At 48.6% G+C, this 14,153-nt stretch overlaps 1 protein-coding gene, 4 non-coding genes and 1 pseudogene across 5 annotated transcripts; all 6 read right to left on the bottom strand.

Moving 5' to 3' along the window:
* Positions 1-1,951: 1,951 nt before the first annotated feature.
* RPS8 (ribosomal protein S8) lies at positions 1,952-5,189 on the bottom strand. The gene is made up of 6 exons (XM_010371935.2): positions 5,031-5,189; positions 4,495-4,601; positions 3,865-3,964; positions 2,895-3,070; positions 2,558-2,687; positions 1,952-2,116 (listed from the first exon to the last, which is right to left on the bottom strand). The coding sequence occupies exons 1-6, from the start codon at positions 5,032-5,034 to the stop codon at positions 2,007-2,009; spliced, it is 627 nt and encodes a 208-aa protein (XP_010370237.2). The 5' UTR covers positions 5,035-5,189; the 3' UTR covers positions 1,952-2,006.
* On the bottom strand, positions 2,234-2,302 carry LOC115892548. Its single transcript, XR_004052418.1, has one exon. It is a non-coding gene; the product is annotated as a small nucleolar RNA SNORD38 (small nucleolar RNA).
* On the bottom strand, positions 2,775-2,841 carry LOC115892549. The gene has a single exon (XR_004052419.1). It is a non-coding gene; the product is annotated as a small nucleolar RNA SNORD38 (small nucleolar RNA).
* Positions 4,046-4,149, bottom strand: LOC115892550. The gene has a single exon (XR_004052420.1). It is a non-coding gene; the product is annotated as a small nucleolar RNA SNORD46 (small nucleolar RNA).
* Positions 4,688-4,767, bottom strand: LOC115892541. Its single transcript, XR_004052411.1, has one exon. It is a non-coding gene; the product is annotated as a small nucleolar RNA SNORD55/SNORD39 (small nucleolar RNA).
* A 3,616-nt stretch (positions 5,190-8,805) lies between the features above and the next one.
* On the bottom strand, positions 8,806-8,888 carry LOC115892441 (annotated as a pseudogene).
* Between the last annotated feature and the right edge of the window lie 5,265 nt (positions 8,889-14,153).

Genomic DNA, 14,153 nt, shown 5'->3' with positions numbered 1-14,153 from the left:
CCATCTCTACAAAAAAAAAAAAAATGATTATTCTGGGCCCTGCACCATAGCTGTAGTCCCAGCTACTCAGTAGGTTGAGACTGCAGTGAGCAATGATCGCTCCACTGCACTCCAGCCTAGTGTGAGATCCTGACTCTTGAAACTGAGGAACATAGCAGATGGGGGCAGACAAGAGTTCAGTTTTGAAAATGTTGGCCTTCGAGAGCCCTATTACAATATCCTGTAATAGGATATTGTAATATCCTATTATTACAAAAGCTGGGCGCAATGGCTCATGCCTATAATCCTAGCACTTTGGGAGGCCAAGGCGGGTGGATCACTTGAGGACAGGAGTTGGAGACCACCCTACCCAACAGTGAAACCCTGTCTCTACTAAAAATACAAGAAGTCAGCTGGGCGTGGCAGTACACGCCTATAATTCCAGCTACTCAGGAGGCTGAGGCATGAGAATTGCTTGAACCCAGGAGGCAGAGGTTCCAGTGAGCCGAGATTACACACCACTGCAATCCAGCCTGGGGAACGGAGTGACTGTCTAAAAACACCCAAAAAGCAAACTAACAAAAAACCCAAGTACAGGCTGGGTGCGGTGGCTCATGCTTGTAATCCCAGCACTTTGGGAGGCCAAGGTGGGCACATTACGAGGTCAGGAGACCCAGACCATCCTGGCTAACAAGGTGAAACCCATCTCTACTAAAAACATACAAAAAGTTAGCCAGGCATGGTGGCAGGTGCCTGTAGTCTCAGCTACAGGAGGCTGAGGCAGAAGAAATGGCATGAACCCAGGACGTGGAGCTTGCGGTGAGCCAAGATCGTGCCACTGCACTACAGCCTGGGCGATAGAGCAAGACTCCTGTCTCAAAAAACAAAAAACCCAAGTGCAAAGCTGGGTGTGATGGGTTATGCCTGAAACCTAGCACTTTGGGAGACAAAGGTAGGAAGACTGCTTGAGCCCAAGATTTCAAGACCTGGGCAATTAAGTGAGACCCTATCTCTACCAAAAAAAAAAAAAAAACTCAAAAAAATGGGTATAGGCCAGGTGTGGTGGCTCATGCCTGCAATCCCAGCACTTTGGGAGTCTGAGGCAGGTAGATCATCTGAGGTAAGGAGTTCAGCACCAGCCTGAACAACATGGAGAAACCCGTCTCTACTAAAAATACAAAATTAGCTGGGCGTAGTGGCGCATGCCTGTAACCCCAGCTGCTTGGGAGGCTGTGGCAAAAGAATTGCTTGAACCCAGGAGGCGGAGGTTGTGGTGAGCTAAGATTGTGCCATTGCACTCCAGCCTGGGCAACAAGAGTCAAACTCCGTCTCAAAAAAAAAAAAAAAAAAAAAAAAAAAAAAAAAAAGGGTGTAGTGCCTATCATCTCAGCTACTTGGGAGGCTGAGGCAGTATTACCTGAGCCCCAATGTCAAGGCTGCAGTGAACCATGATCATGCCACTGCACTCCAGCTTGGGTGACGGAGATCTCAAAAAAAAAAAATCCAAAAGTGCAGATATCAAGCAGGTCAAGACTAAAGGTAAGCATCTGACAGGGCAACTTTAAGTCAAAGTGACCCTTGGAGACCAAGCAAGGCAGAAATCACTGTTAATCTTACAGTGGGTGCAGGATCCTTACAACTTTTTAGAAGCCATATAGCCTGAGATTCTAATCATGACTCAGTCAGCACAACAATATTGTTGAACCCCAAAGTTAGGATACCCCTTCTCATAGCCTCTGCCACATCCCCATCCCCACCAAAACGTGGAGAAATGTTCCCACTATAGACACAGACCACATAATAAATCTAGCCTTCAGGGACATGGAGTTGAGAACAGGGACTTTACAGTGTGGTGAGTCTGGATCAGGACAGTAGGAGGTAGAGGTAAAGCAATGGGTTGCAGCCACCCACCCAGATCAGTTTTGCAGGGCAAGGAAATAAAGCAGACAGTCAAATATTCAGGCAACACAAATGGGGGAACAGAACAATAAACACCTTTATTACACGGGTGAAGACAAAACGAGGATTTATTTGCCTTTCCGGGCCTTGATTTTCCTAAGATAGAACTCCAACTCTTTGCCCTCTAGCACATAGCCATCTGCTCGGCCACACTGTCCCGGCCTGGAAGCAATGCATGCTGGAAGAGAGTAGGTGATTCTTAGCACCATGACAAAGTGGCCCCACCCAAACCTCTCCACCCCCTTAAGAATCTCTGTGGGTTCAGGTATCCTGGGGGCAAGCATGAAGCCAGCTGTCTCCTCAGACACACTTTATCGTCACTTACTGTCAGTAGCAGAACTGGACAAAGTTTTCATCACTGAGACAGCCCCCTCAGCCTGGGAAGGGACTTCCCCAAATACTAAAACTCCAAGCACGGGCCTGTGCAGACTCTTCTACCCAATGCTTTCCATTTCAGCCTCACATGAATAGGACGGTGAAACGTTCCCCTTTTTGCTCACAGCCTGTTATCGGCGAACCCTTTAGACCGCATGGCTGGCAAAGGACTTAGACAAGGGAAAAGTGACTCAACACACTCGATCTCTGCGACTCCCCACCTCCAACACAACAGCCTTCTCACCAAGAAGCTTGCCCTGCTGGAACTGCTCCTCCAGGAGACTGCTGATTTTGGCATTCTTTTTCCTTTCATCATATTTCTTCTGAATTTTTTTAGATCGTTTTTTGTTTAAAATCTCTTCTTCCTCAGGAGTCTGAAAAGGGGATACAAATTTATGAGCTCAGGGAAAGCAGGCAGGCCTTGGGAGCCTTTTCGAACCCTGCACACCCCAGTGCTGGCCTTCCTCAGCCTAAAGGCTCTCATCTCTCTCCTTTCAGTAGCAGAACTGGACAGTTTTCATCACGAGAAGGCTGGAGTCAGGCTGCCCTTCCCACAACCCCCACAGAGAAGTAACACGCACCAGCTTGGCTCCCTTCTTGCGGCCCAGGGGCAGCGCGTAGTGGGACTCGTACCACTGTCGGTACGGTGTGCTGTCGATGAGCACGATGCAATTCTTCACCAGAGTCTTGGTACGGACCAGCTCATTATTAGATGCATTGTAGACAACATCGATGATCCTTGTTTTACGAGTACAACCTGCTCACAGGAGAAATTTGGCATCAAGTAAACTGGAGGACAAATGGCTCTGGCACACTCCTCCAGGTTCTTCAGCCCCATGAGGCCTTAAGGAGAAATAAGGGAACACCCAGCCTTTACAAGCCATGGGGCACCAGTTTGTTTTCCATAAACCCCTAACCCACGTTTCTAGTGATGTTTGGCAACCACAGTCTTTATCAGCCCCAATCTCTCAGGCTGCAGAATTGAGAGAGATCAGAGCAGGTCGGGCACAGTGGCTCACGCGAGGCCAAGAATTTGAGACCAGCCTGGCCAACATGGTGAAACTCCTTCTCTACTAAAAATACAGAAGTAGCCAGGTGTGATAGCGCATGCCTGTAATCCCAGTTATTTGGGAGGTTGAGGCAGGAGAATCACTTGAACCCAGGAGGTGGAGGTTGCAGTGAGGCAAGATCACACCACTGGCACTCCAAACTGGGCAAGAGACTCAATTCCAAAAAAAGAGATTGGAGCAGGACAGCCTGGGTGGAGAGAACCTCTCCAGCTACCTTAAGATCTCTCAGCAAGAAGAAACCTCAAATGCTTTGGTCTAAGCCACAGACTACCTGCTAAAAGCACTTGAATTTTTTTTTTTTCCTGAGAGTCTCGCTCTGTTGCCCAGGCTGGACTCGAACTCCTGACCTCAGGTGATCCGCCCGCCTTGGCCTTCCAAAGTGCTGGGCGTACAGGCACGAGCCACCGCGCCAGGCCCACTTGGTAAATCTTAAGAAAGTTTAGGTGCATTTTCCCACCTACTCCCAAAGGGCCTCACTCACACTCTGAGCCCCAGGAGAAATTCCCTACGTCCAGCCTCAGGGCACGGTATTTCTTGTTACCTCCCCGCACACGGACTGTGTGGATGCGGCGGGGGCCAATCTGGAAAACACAAGGTTACAGGAACTAGGTTACCAAGGAGAGCAAGGCAAGAAAGGGAGAGGAACCGGGGCAGGGAGGAGGCAACAGTCAGTGTAACTATGACAAGTCCTTGCATTGGCAAGTGGCACACAGGTGACCAAGACGGCCACAACCACGCCTAAGGATTCTTTTTCATCACCTTACTTGCCTCCAAAAGGAAAGCCTGACCCCAAATGCTGAAAATTAAGTCTCTGTTAAAAAAAAAACCCAAAAGACTAGGATTCTATTACCCGAGATGCCACCCTCTCCAGAAACTCAAGTCCCCCACACAGTATCCTTCTGAGACCCTAAGCCCCGGGGTTGGGGGCCTGAGGGAGCATTCCCTCTTTGGTACTTATCCAACAGGTAAAGGGGGACAGGACACCCAGGCCCTACTACAGAGAAATCAGAGCCCGAGAAAGAACGAACAACTGTCACACGGAAAGACCCGAGGCCGCTGGAGAGCCGGGGAAGGCGACCTCCCGGGCGGACAGGCCCACGCTCGCACCCACCTTGGTGTTGGCAGCCGGGCGCCCCAACTCATACTTCCGCTTCTTGTGGTAGGGCTTTCTCTTGCCCCCGGTTTTGCGGCGTTTGTGCCAGTTGTCCCGAGAAATGCCTGCATGTGGAAGCGGGGAAGGAAGCTTGAGCCACTGTGACTCGGTGGTAGCGACTCGCCAGCTCCCGACCCCCGCGCCGGCAGGCCGCACGCTCAGCTCTCCAAGGTTGGCTTCCCCACCGCGTACTCGGGAGTATGCAGCATTACCGAGTCGTCATCATACACGTGCGGCCCGGCCGGGGCCTCCTCCGCGCGGCAGCCATGTTAGCGCCGCTTGGAGCCTGCAGCCCGCGGCCCGGAACTCGGAGTCCAGAGCCTTCGCAGCCCCCAGAGAGGGGCTCGGCGGCCGAAACCCGAGGGCCACCACTCCTTGTGGCTGTCCCTGGCCGGGGGTCGGGGCGCCTGGACTCCTCAGTAGGCTGTGAAGCAGGATGGGGCCTGATTGAGCTCAACCCCCCATCACGCGCCTAAACGCAGAGCGACACTCACCCATCGCTCGGCGCTGGCTGGAAAGAGAAATCGCAAAGATTCACGGTACGGTTTGTAAAACGCTGCCCCGCCCTTTTACTTTACGTTGTTTCTGAGCGCCGAAACAACGTCGGGCGACTAGACTTACGTGTTTGCTGCCGCGCCTAGGGCCATGAGCCTGGGAGGGTCCCGCAGGCTGCCTGCCTCCGCCGACCCTAGCCGACCCGCCTCCGACTTTGGGTTGGGGGAAGGGGGTCTGCGGCGTCGGCAGATCCGGGCGTGTTGAGACTAGTTTCAGAGGCTGCTGCGGTCGTTTAGGATGAGATGTGGGTGCGGCTGCGTTGAAAAAGGGTGGAAGGCAATGGAGTTGGAAACGGGTGTGGACTTGGGTTTTGTTTTGAAGGGTTTGGTGGTAGATTGGACATGGGGATTGAGGGAGAGGGTGGTGTCAAGGATTCCTAAGATTCTCACTTGATCAATCGAATAAATATTGGGGCCGCTTACTGAGATGGGGTAGGCTCCTAAGGTAGGAGCTGTTTTGGACACGTTCATTTTGAGATCTTGCTAAGTCATGTAAGTGGGAATGACAGGTAGGAAGCTGGTCATCCTTATAAGGGACCTGCACTGAAGATGTTTTGGGAGTCGGTGGTTTATAAATGCCACCATAATGAACGGAACTTAGGGACTATAAAGAAGGGATCAGCTAACTTTTCTGAGCTAGAAGGATGTATATATGTATTTTTTTTTTTTTTTGAGACGGAGTCTCGCTCTGTCGCCCAGGCTGGAGTGAATGGCGCTATCTCGGCTCACTGCAAGCTCCGCCGCCTCCCGGGTTCACGCCATTCTCCTGCCTCAGCCTCCCGAGAAGCTGGAACTACAGGCGCCTGCCACCACGCCCGGCTAATTTTTTTTTTTTTTTTTTTTTTTTTTTTTTAGTATTTTTAGTAGAGATGGGGTTTCACCGTGTTCGCCAGGATGGTCTCGATCTCCTGACCTCGTGATCCGTCCGCCTCGGCCTCCCAAAGTGTTGGGATTACAGGCGTAATCCCGGCCGGATATATATTTTTTAATCAAAAAAAATTTTTTTTAGGCCTGGCGCGGTGGCTCACGCCTGTAATCTCAGCATTTTTGGGAGGCGGAGGCGGGCGGATCACGAGGTCAGGAGTTTGAGACCAGCCTGGCCAACATGGTGAAACCGCGTCTCTACTAACAAAATACAAAATTTAGCTGAGCATGGTGGCGCGCACCTGTAGTCCCAGCTACTCAGGGAGGCTGAGGCAAGAGAATCACGTGAACCCGGGAGGTGGAGTCCAGCCTGGGCAACAGAGGGAGACTCCATCTCAAAAAAAAATTTTTTTTTATCTTTGTGGGTACATAGTAGGTATGTATATTTTGGGGTACATGAGATATTTTGTTTCAAGCATGCAATGTGAAGTAAGCACATCATGGAGAATGGGGTATCCATCCCCTCAAGCATTTATCCTATGAGTTACAAACAATCCAATTAATCCTAGCACTTTGGGAGGCTGAGGTGGGCAGATCACTCGAGGCCAGCAGTTCGAGACAAGCCTGGCCAACATGGCTAAATCCCGTCTCCTAAAAATACAAAAGGTAGCTGGGCGTGGTGGCGGGCGCCTATAATTCCAGCTACTTAGGAGGCTGAGGTGTAAGAATTGCTTGAACCCAGGCCGGGCGTGCTAGCTCACGCCTTTAATCCCAGCACTTTGGTAGGTCGAGGTGGGCAGATCACCTGAGATCAGGAGTTCCAGACCATCCTGGCTAACATGGTGAAGTCCCGTCTCTACTAAAAATACAAAAATTAGCTGGGCATGGTGGTGTGTACCTGTAATCCCAGCTACTATGGAGGCTGAGGCAGGAGAATCGCTTGAACCAGGGAGTCGGAGGTTGCAGTGAGCTGAGATCGTACCACTGCACTCCATCCTGGTGAGAGTGAAACTCCGTCTCAAACAAAACAAAACAAAACAAACAAAACAAAAAAAAATTAGCCAGGCGTGGTGGTGGGCACCTGTAATCCCAGCAAGTCGGTCGGGAGGCTGAGGAAGGAGAATCGCTTGAACGGGGAGGTGGAGGTTCCAGTGAGCTGAGATGCACCAGTGCACTCACTCCAGACTGGGTGATGGAGTAAGACTCTGTCTCAAAAAAATAAAATACACAATTAAGTTATTATTGATTACAGTCACCCTGTTTTGCTATCAAACAGTAGGTCTTATTTATTCTGATATTTTATTTTTGTATCCATTAGAGATCCCCACTGCCCCCCCACCCTCCCACTACCTTTTCTAGCCTCTGGTAACCATCCTTCTACTCTCTAGAGGTCCATGAGTTCAATTGTTTTGATTTTTAGATCCCACAAATAAGTGAGAACATGCGATTCTCTTTGCATGCATTTGTCTTTCTGTGCCCGGCTTATTTCACTTAACATAATGACCTCCAGTTCAACCCATGATGTTGCAAATAACGGGATCTCATTCTTTTTTATGGCTGAATAGTAATCCATTGTGTATATGTACCACATTTTATCCATTCATCTTTTTTTTTCTTCTTTTTGAGATGGAGTCTTGCTCTGTCACCCAGGCTGCAGTGCAGTGGCATGATCTCAGCTCACTGCAGCCTCTGCCTCCCAGGTTCAAGGAATTCTCCTGCCTCCTGAGTAGTTGGGATTACAGGCATGCGCCACCATGCTCGGCTAAATTTTTGTATTTTTAGTAGAAACGGGATTTCACCATGTTAGCCAGGCTTGTCTCGAACTCCTGACCTCAGGTGATCTACCCAACTCGGGCTTGGCCTCCCAAAGTGCTAGGATTACAGGTGTGAGCAATCACACCCCTCCCCATTCGTCTTTTTTAACTTTAATTTTAATTTTAACTTTTTTTGAGACAGTCTTGCTCTGTCACCCAGGCTGGAGTGCAGTGGTGCGACATTGGCTCGCTGCAACCTTCATCTCCTGGGTTCAAGTGATTCTCCTGCCTCAGCTTGCCAGGTAGCTGGGGTTACAGGTATGGGCCACCATGCCTGGCAAATTTTTGTATTTGTAGTAGAGATGGGGTTTCACCATGTTGGCCAGGCTGGTCTTGAACTCTTGACCTCAAGTGATCTGCCCGCCTAGGCCTCCCAAAGTGCTGAGATTACAGGCATGAGTCACTGTGCCCAGCCTGATTTCCTTTCTTTTGAGCATATACCCAGCAGTGTAGGAACCTCCAAACTGTTCTCCATAGTGGTTGTACTAATTTACATTCCCAACAACAGTGTAGGAGGGTTCCCTTTCCTCCACATCCTCACCAGCATTTGTGATTGTCTGTGTTTTAGAAATAAGCCATTTGAACTGGGGTGAGATGATATCTCATGGTAGTTTTGATTTGCATTTCTCTGATGATCAATGATGTTAAGTACCTTACATATGCCTGTTTGCCATCTGTATGTCTTCTTTTGAGAAATGTCTATTCAAATCTTTTGCCCATTTTTTGATCGGATTATTAGTTTTTTCCTGTAGAGTTGAGCTCCTTATATATTCTAGTTATTAATCCCTTGCAGATGGGTAGTTTGCAAATATTTTCTCCCATTTTGTGGGTTGTCTCTTTACTTTGTTGATGATATCCTTTGGTGTGCAGAAGCTTTTTAACTTGATGTGATCCCATTTGTCCATTTTTGCTTTGGTTGCCTGTGTTTATGGGGTATTGCTCAAGGAATTTTTGCCCAGACCGATATCCTGGAGATTTCCCCCAATGTTTTTTTTGTAGTAGTTTCATAGTTTGAGGTCTTAGATTTAAGTCTTTAATCCATTTTGATTTGATTTTTGTACACATTCAGAGAAACTTTCCTAGCAACAAACTATAGAGATGATCCCTAAAGTATAGTCTTTAACATTTCTTAAAAAGAATATGTAGGAGGCCAGGGGTGGTGGCTCAAACCTGTAATGCCACCCTGTCGGGAGGCTGAGGCAGGTGGATCATGAGGTCAAAAGATCAAGACAATCCTGGCCAACATGATGAAACCCCGTCTCTATTAAAAATACAAAAATTAGCTGGCCGTGGTGGCATGCATCTGTAGTCCCAGCTACTTGGGAGGCTGAGGCAGGAGAATCGCTTGAACCCGTGAGGCAGAGGTTGCAGTGAGCCAAGATCACACGATTGCACTCCAGTCTGGCGACAGAGCAAGACTCCGTCTCAAAAAAAAAAATAAAAATAAAAAAACGTAGCAGCCAGGCATGGTGGTATGCGCCTGTAGTCCTAGCTACTTGGGAGACTGAGGCTGTAGGATTACTTGAGCCAGCAATTCAAGGTTACAGTGAGCTATGATCATGCCACTGCACTCCAGCTTAGGCAACAGAGCAAGATCCTGTCTCAAAAAAAAAAAAGAAAAGAAAAGAATTGACCTAAGCAGCCTCTCCAGCTGCCTTTAAAAAAAGTAATAATAAAATAATAAAAAATAAAAGAAATACAAGAAAAAAGCATAGGTCCAAGGCTTTAGGAATGTCTACATTCCGGCCGGGCGCGGTGGCTCATGACTGTAATCTCAGCACTTTGGGAGGCCAAGGTGGGCAGATCACCTGAGGTCAGGAGTTGGAGACCTGCCTGACCAACATGGCGAAACCCCGTCTCTACTGAAAATACAAAATTAGCCAGGCATGGTGGCACACGCCTGTAATTCCAGCAACTCAGGAGGCTGAGGCAGGAGAATCGCTTGAACCCGGGAGGCAGAGGATGCAGTGAGCTGCGATCGCGCCATTGTACTCCAGCCTGGACAACAACAGCGAAACTCCATCCCAAAAAAAAAAAAAAAAAAAAAAAAAAAAAAAAAAAAAAAAAGGCCGGGGCGCGGTGGCTCAAGCCTGTAATCCCAGCACTTTGGGAGGCCGAGTCGGGCGGATCACGAGGTCAGGAGATCGAGACCATCCTGGCTAACACGGTGAAATCCCGTCTCTACTAAAAAAAAAATACAAAAAACTAGCCGGGCGACGTGGCGGGCGCCTGTAGTCCCAGCTACTCGGGAGGCTGAGGCAGGAGAATGGCGTAAACCCAGGAGGCGGAGCTTGCAGTGAGCTGAGATCCGGCCACTGCACTCCAGCCTGGGCGGCAGAGCGAGACTCCGTCTCCAAAAAAAGGACACAGAAAGAGAAATTAAGAGTGGCTAGAGGAAAGCCAGCACAGGGTGCTGCCATAGCTTAATGCTGCTGTGGATGCTAGTTAAAATGAGGACTAAAAAGTGATTATTAGGCTGGGTGCGGTGGCTCACACCTATAATCCAGCACTTGGGGATGCCGAGCGGGTGGATCACCTGAGGTTAGGAGTTCGAGACCAGCCTGGCTAACATGGTGAAACCCCATCTCTACTAAAAATACAAAAATTACTCGAGTGTGGTGGTGGACGCCTATAGTCTCAGCTACTCTGGAGGCTGAGGCAGGAGAATCGCTTGAACCTGGGGGGCAGAGGTTGCAGTGAGCCGAGATCACTTCACTGCACTCTAGCCTGGACGACAAGAGCAAAACTCCGTCTCAAAGGAAAAAAAAAAAAAGGTGATTATTGGATTTAGTAACCTGAAAGTCCTTGGTGATATTGGTGAGAGCAGTTTCTGTGTAGTACAGTGGGAAAAATCTTGAAATAGACTGGGAAGTTAAAAAATCCAATGTATGTAGACGATTCTTTTGAGAGGTATGACTTTAAAGGGGAAAGAGAGAATTAGGTTGTTGACTGGAAAGGAATGTAGAGCAGAAGGGTAGTTTTCTTTTCTTTTTTTTTTTTTTTTTTTTTTGAGACGGAGTCTTGCTCTGTCGCCCAGGCTGGAGTGCAGTGGCCGGATCTCAGCTCACTGCAAGCTCCGCCTCCCGGGTTCACGCCGTTCTCCTGCCTCAGCCTCCCAAGTAGCTGGGACTACAGGCGCCTGCCACCTCGCCCGGCTAGTTTTTTTGTATTTTTTTTAGTAGAGACGGGGTTTCACTGTGTTAGGTAGGATGGTCTCGATCTCCTGACCTTGTGATCCGCCCGTCTCGGCCTCCCAAAGTGCTGGGATTACAGACTTGAGCCACCGCGCCCGGCTGAAGGGTAGTTTTTTAAGGGAGTAAACTGATGAGTAGCTTCTACTACACTTGGCTGCAGATCCTGTGGAAGAAATTCTCTTTATCCCTTATTTTTTGTGTGTGTGTGATGGAATTTTGCTCTTGTCCCCCAGGCTGGACTGCAATGGCCTGATGTTGGCTCACTGCAACCACCACCTCCCGGATTCAAGTGATTCTCCTGTCTCAGCTTCCTGAGTAGCTGGGATTATAGGTGCACACCACCATGCCCAGATAATTTTTGTATTTTTAGTAGAGACAGGGTTTCACCATATTGGCCTGGCTGGTCTTGAACTCCTGACCTCAAGTGATCCACCCACCTCAGCCTCCTAAAGTGCTAGGAGTACAGGAATGAGCCACAGTGCCCAGCCTATCCCTTCTTTCTTGTATCTTCAACCTTCCAGTGGTTTCCCAGCACATTTAGAATAAAATCTAAATTCCTTACTTGGGCCTAGACAACCCCAGTGTTAGGCCTCTGCTTATCTCTGCTTATTTCCTGCCTCTCTAATCTCTCGCACATGGACATTGCTGTTCCTGCCTTAAACCTTCAGGCTGTGCCTCAGGCCTTCTTGCTCTGGCAGGAAATGCTCTTCACCCAGGTCTTAGCATGGCTCGCTCCTTCAATTCATTCAAGTCTGCTCAAAATGTCACCCCTCTACACACACTGGGAGGCCTTTTCTGAGCCTGTTTTTTGTTTTGTTTTGTTTTGAGACAGAGTTTTGCTCTTGTTGCCCAGACTGGAGTGCAATGGTGCAATCTCGGCTCACCACAACCTCTGCCTCCCAGATTCAAGCAATTCTCCTGCCTCAGCCTCCCGAGCAGCTGGGATTACAGGCATGTACCACCACGCCCGGCTAATTTTTGTATTTTTTTTCTTTTTTTTTTTGTAGAGATGGGGTTTCTCCATGTTGGTCAGACTGGTCTTGAACTCCCGACCTCAGGTGATCTGCCTGCTTCAGCCTCCCAAAGTGCTGGAATTACAGATGTGAGCCACCATGCCTGGCCTTTTTTTTTTTTTTTTTTTTTTTAATTTTCGACACAGGGTCTCATGATACTGCTCAGGCCAGAGTTCTGAGTCTGCTTTCTAAAGTAGCGACACTCCCTCATCTTTCTCTACCTACTTACTACCTATCATTTGTTTACATGTACATTATCTGTTTTCTCCACTGAAATACAATGTACATAAGGGTAGAAACTAATTCTTATTCACTGCCATATTTCTAACACCTATACATAGAATAATGATTGCTATTTAATAAGTACTCAATACTTTTTTTTTTTTTTGGAGACGGAGTCTCACTCTGCCTCCCAATCTGGAGTGCAGTGGCGTGATCTCAGCTCACTGCAAGCTCCGCCTCCCGGGTTCATGCCATTCTTCTGCCTCAGCCTCCTGAGTAGCTGGGACTAAAGGTGCCCACCACCACGCCCAGCTAATTTTGTGTGTGTGTGTATATTTTTAGTAGAGACGGGGTTTCACCATGTTAGCCAGGATGGCCTCGATCTCCTGACCTTGTGATCTGCCCACCTCAGCCTCCCAAAGTGCTGGGATTACAGGCATGAGCCACCGCGCCCGGCCTTTTTTTGTTTTTGATACGGGGACTGGCTCTGTCGCCCAGGCTGGAGTGCAATGATGCAATCTCAGCTCATTGTAACCTCTGCCTCCCAGGCATAAGCCATCCCCCACCTTACCCTCCCAATGAGTTGGGACCACAGGCACATGCCACCACGCCTGGCTCATTTTTGTATTTTCTGTAGAGATTGGGTCTCTCTCTTTTTTTTTTTTTTTGAGACAGCCTCACTCTATTGCCCAGGCAGGAGTGCAGTGGTGCGACCTCAGCTCACTGCAGCCTCTGCCTCCCAGGTTCAAGCGATTCTTCTGCCTCAGCCTCCCGAGTAGCTGGGATTATAAGCGTGCGCCACCACATCCAGCTCATTTTTGTAGAGACAGGGTTTCACCAGGTTGGCCAGGCTGGTCTCCAACTCCTGGCCTCGTTTTCCACCCATCTTGGCCTCCCAGAGTGCTGGGATTATAGGTGTGAGCCACAGTACCCAGCCAAGACTGGGTCTCATTTTGTTGCCCAGGATGGTCTTGAACTCCTGAGCTCAAGCAATCTGCCCGCCTCGGCCTCCCAAAGTACAGCACTCAATAAATATTTAAATGGCACTTAAATATTCAATCTAATTATTGTTCTACTCACATTGTATTTACTTGGTTTTCCCAGGTTTAATATACCATATTAATGGAGTAAAGAAACAAAACCACATGATCACTTCAAAACACAGAAAAAGCATTTGACAAAATCCAATACCCTTTGGCGATTAAAAGACTCAACAAACTAGAAATAAAAGCAAACTCCTGGCATAGTGCAGTGGCTCATGCCTGTAATCCCAGCACTTTGGAAGGCTGAGGTAGAAGGATTGCTTGAGGCCAGGAGACTCTGTGACTGAGGGCTTCCCAAACACTCATTTGCTTGTATGGTTCCTAGGTTAAACCTTTTAGTGGCACCTCATTACCATTCCGATAATCCATGCTCCATGACAGGGAATATAGAGTTCTCCAGTTCCTAAACTGTTCATGCCCTGTGACTGGGCCCTCAGTCCACTGGGCAGACTTTTTCTTCAAGACCAAATTGGTGTTTCCCTTTGGATCCTTCCCTGTCCAGCAAGTTAAGTGCTTTATTCAGCCTTTGTGTGAATGGTAATGAGGTATCACTAAAAGGTTTAAGGCTAGGAACCATACAACCAAATGTGTGTTTAGGGAGCCCTCAGTCACAAGACTCCTTGCCTCAACCCCACAGAATCTAGTCAGGCCCTGGGCTGACTATAAAAGGGTGCCTTCTTCTTTTTTTTTTTTGAGATGGAGTTTTGCTCTTGTTGCCTGAGCTGGAGTGCAATGGCGTGATCTTTGCTAACCACAACCTCCGCCTCCTGGGGTTACAGGCATGCGCCACCATGGCCAGCTAATTTTGTATTTTTAGTAGAGACAGGGTTTCTCCATGTTGGTCAGGCTGGTCTTGAACTCCCGATGTCAGGTGATCTGCCCGCCTCAGCCTCCCAAAGTGCTGGGATTACAG

The sequence above is a fragment of the Rhinopithecus roxellana genome, chromosome 12 (assembly GCF_007565055.1).
Source record: "Rhinopithecus roxellana isolate Shanxi Qingling chromosome 12, ASM756505v1, whole genome shotgun sequence".
Classification (NCBI taxonomy): domain Eukaryota; kingdom Metazoa; phylum Chordata; class Mammalia; order Primates; family Cercopithecidae; genus Rhinopithecus; species Rhinopithecus roxellana.
Note: the sequence above shows the minus strand (reverse complement) of the source record. Positions and strands in the feature narration are given on the sequence as shown.

Coding starts and splice junctions, on each gene's coding strand:
- RPS8 (XM_010371935.2), bottom strand. Junction 3,965..4,494: donor GCCCGGCTGCCAACACCAAG/GTGGGTGCGAGC, acceptor TGTGTTTTCCAG/ATTGGCCCCCGCCGCATCCA. Junction 3,071..3,864: donor TTTCTCCTGGGGCTCAGAGT/GTGAGTGAGGCC, acceptor TCCTGTGAGCAG/GTTGTACTCGTAAAACAAGG.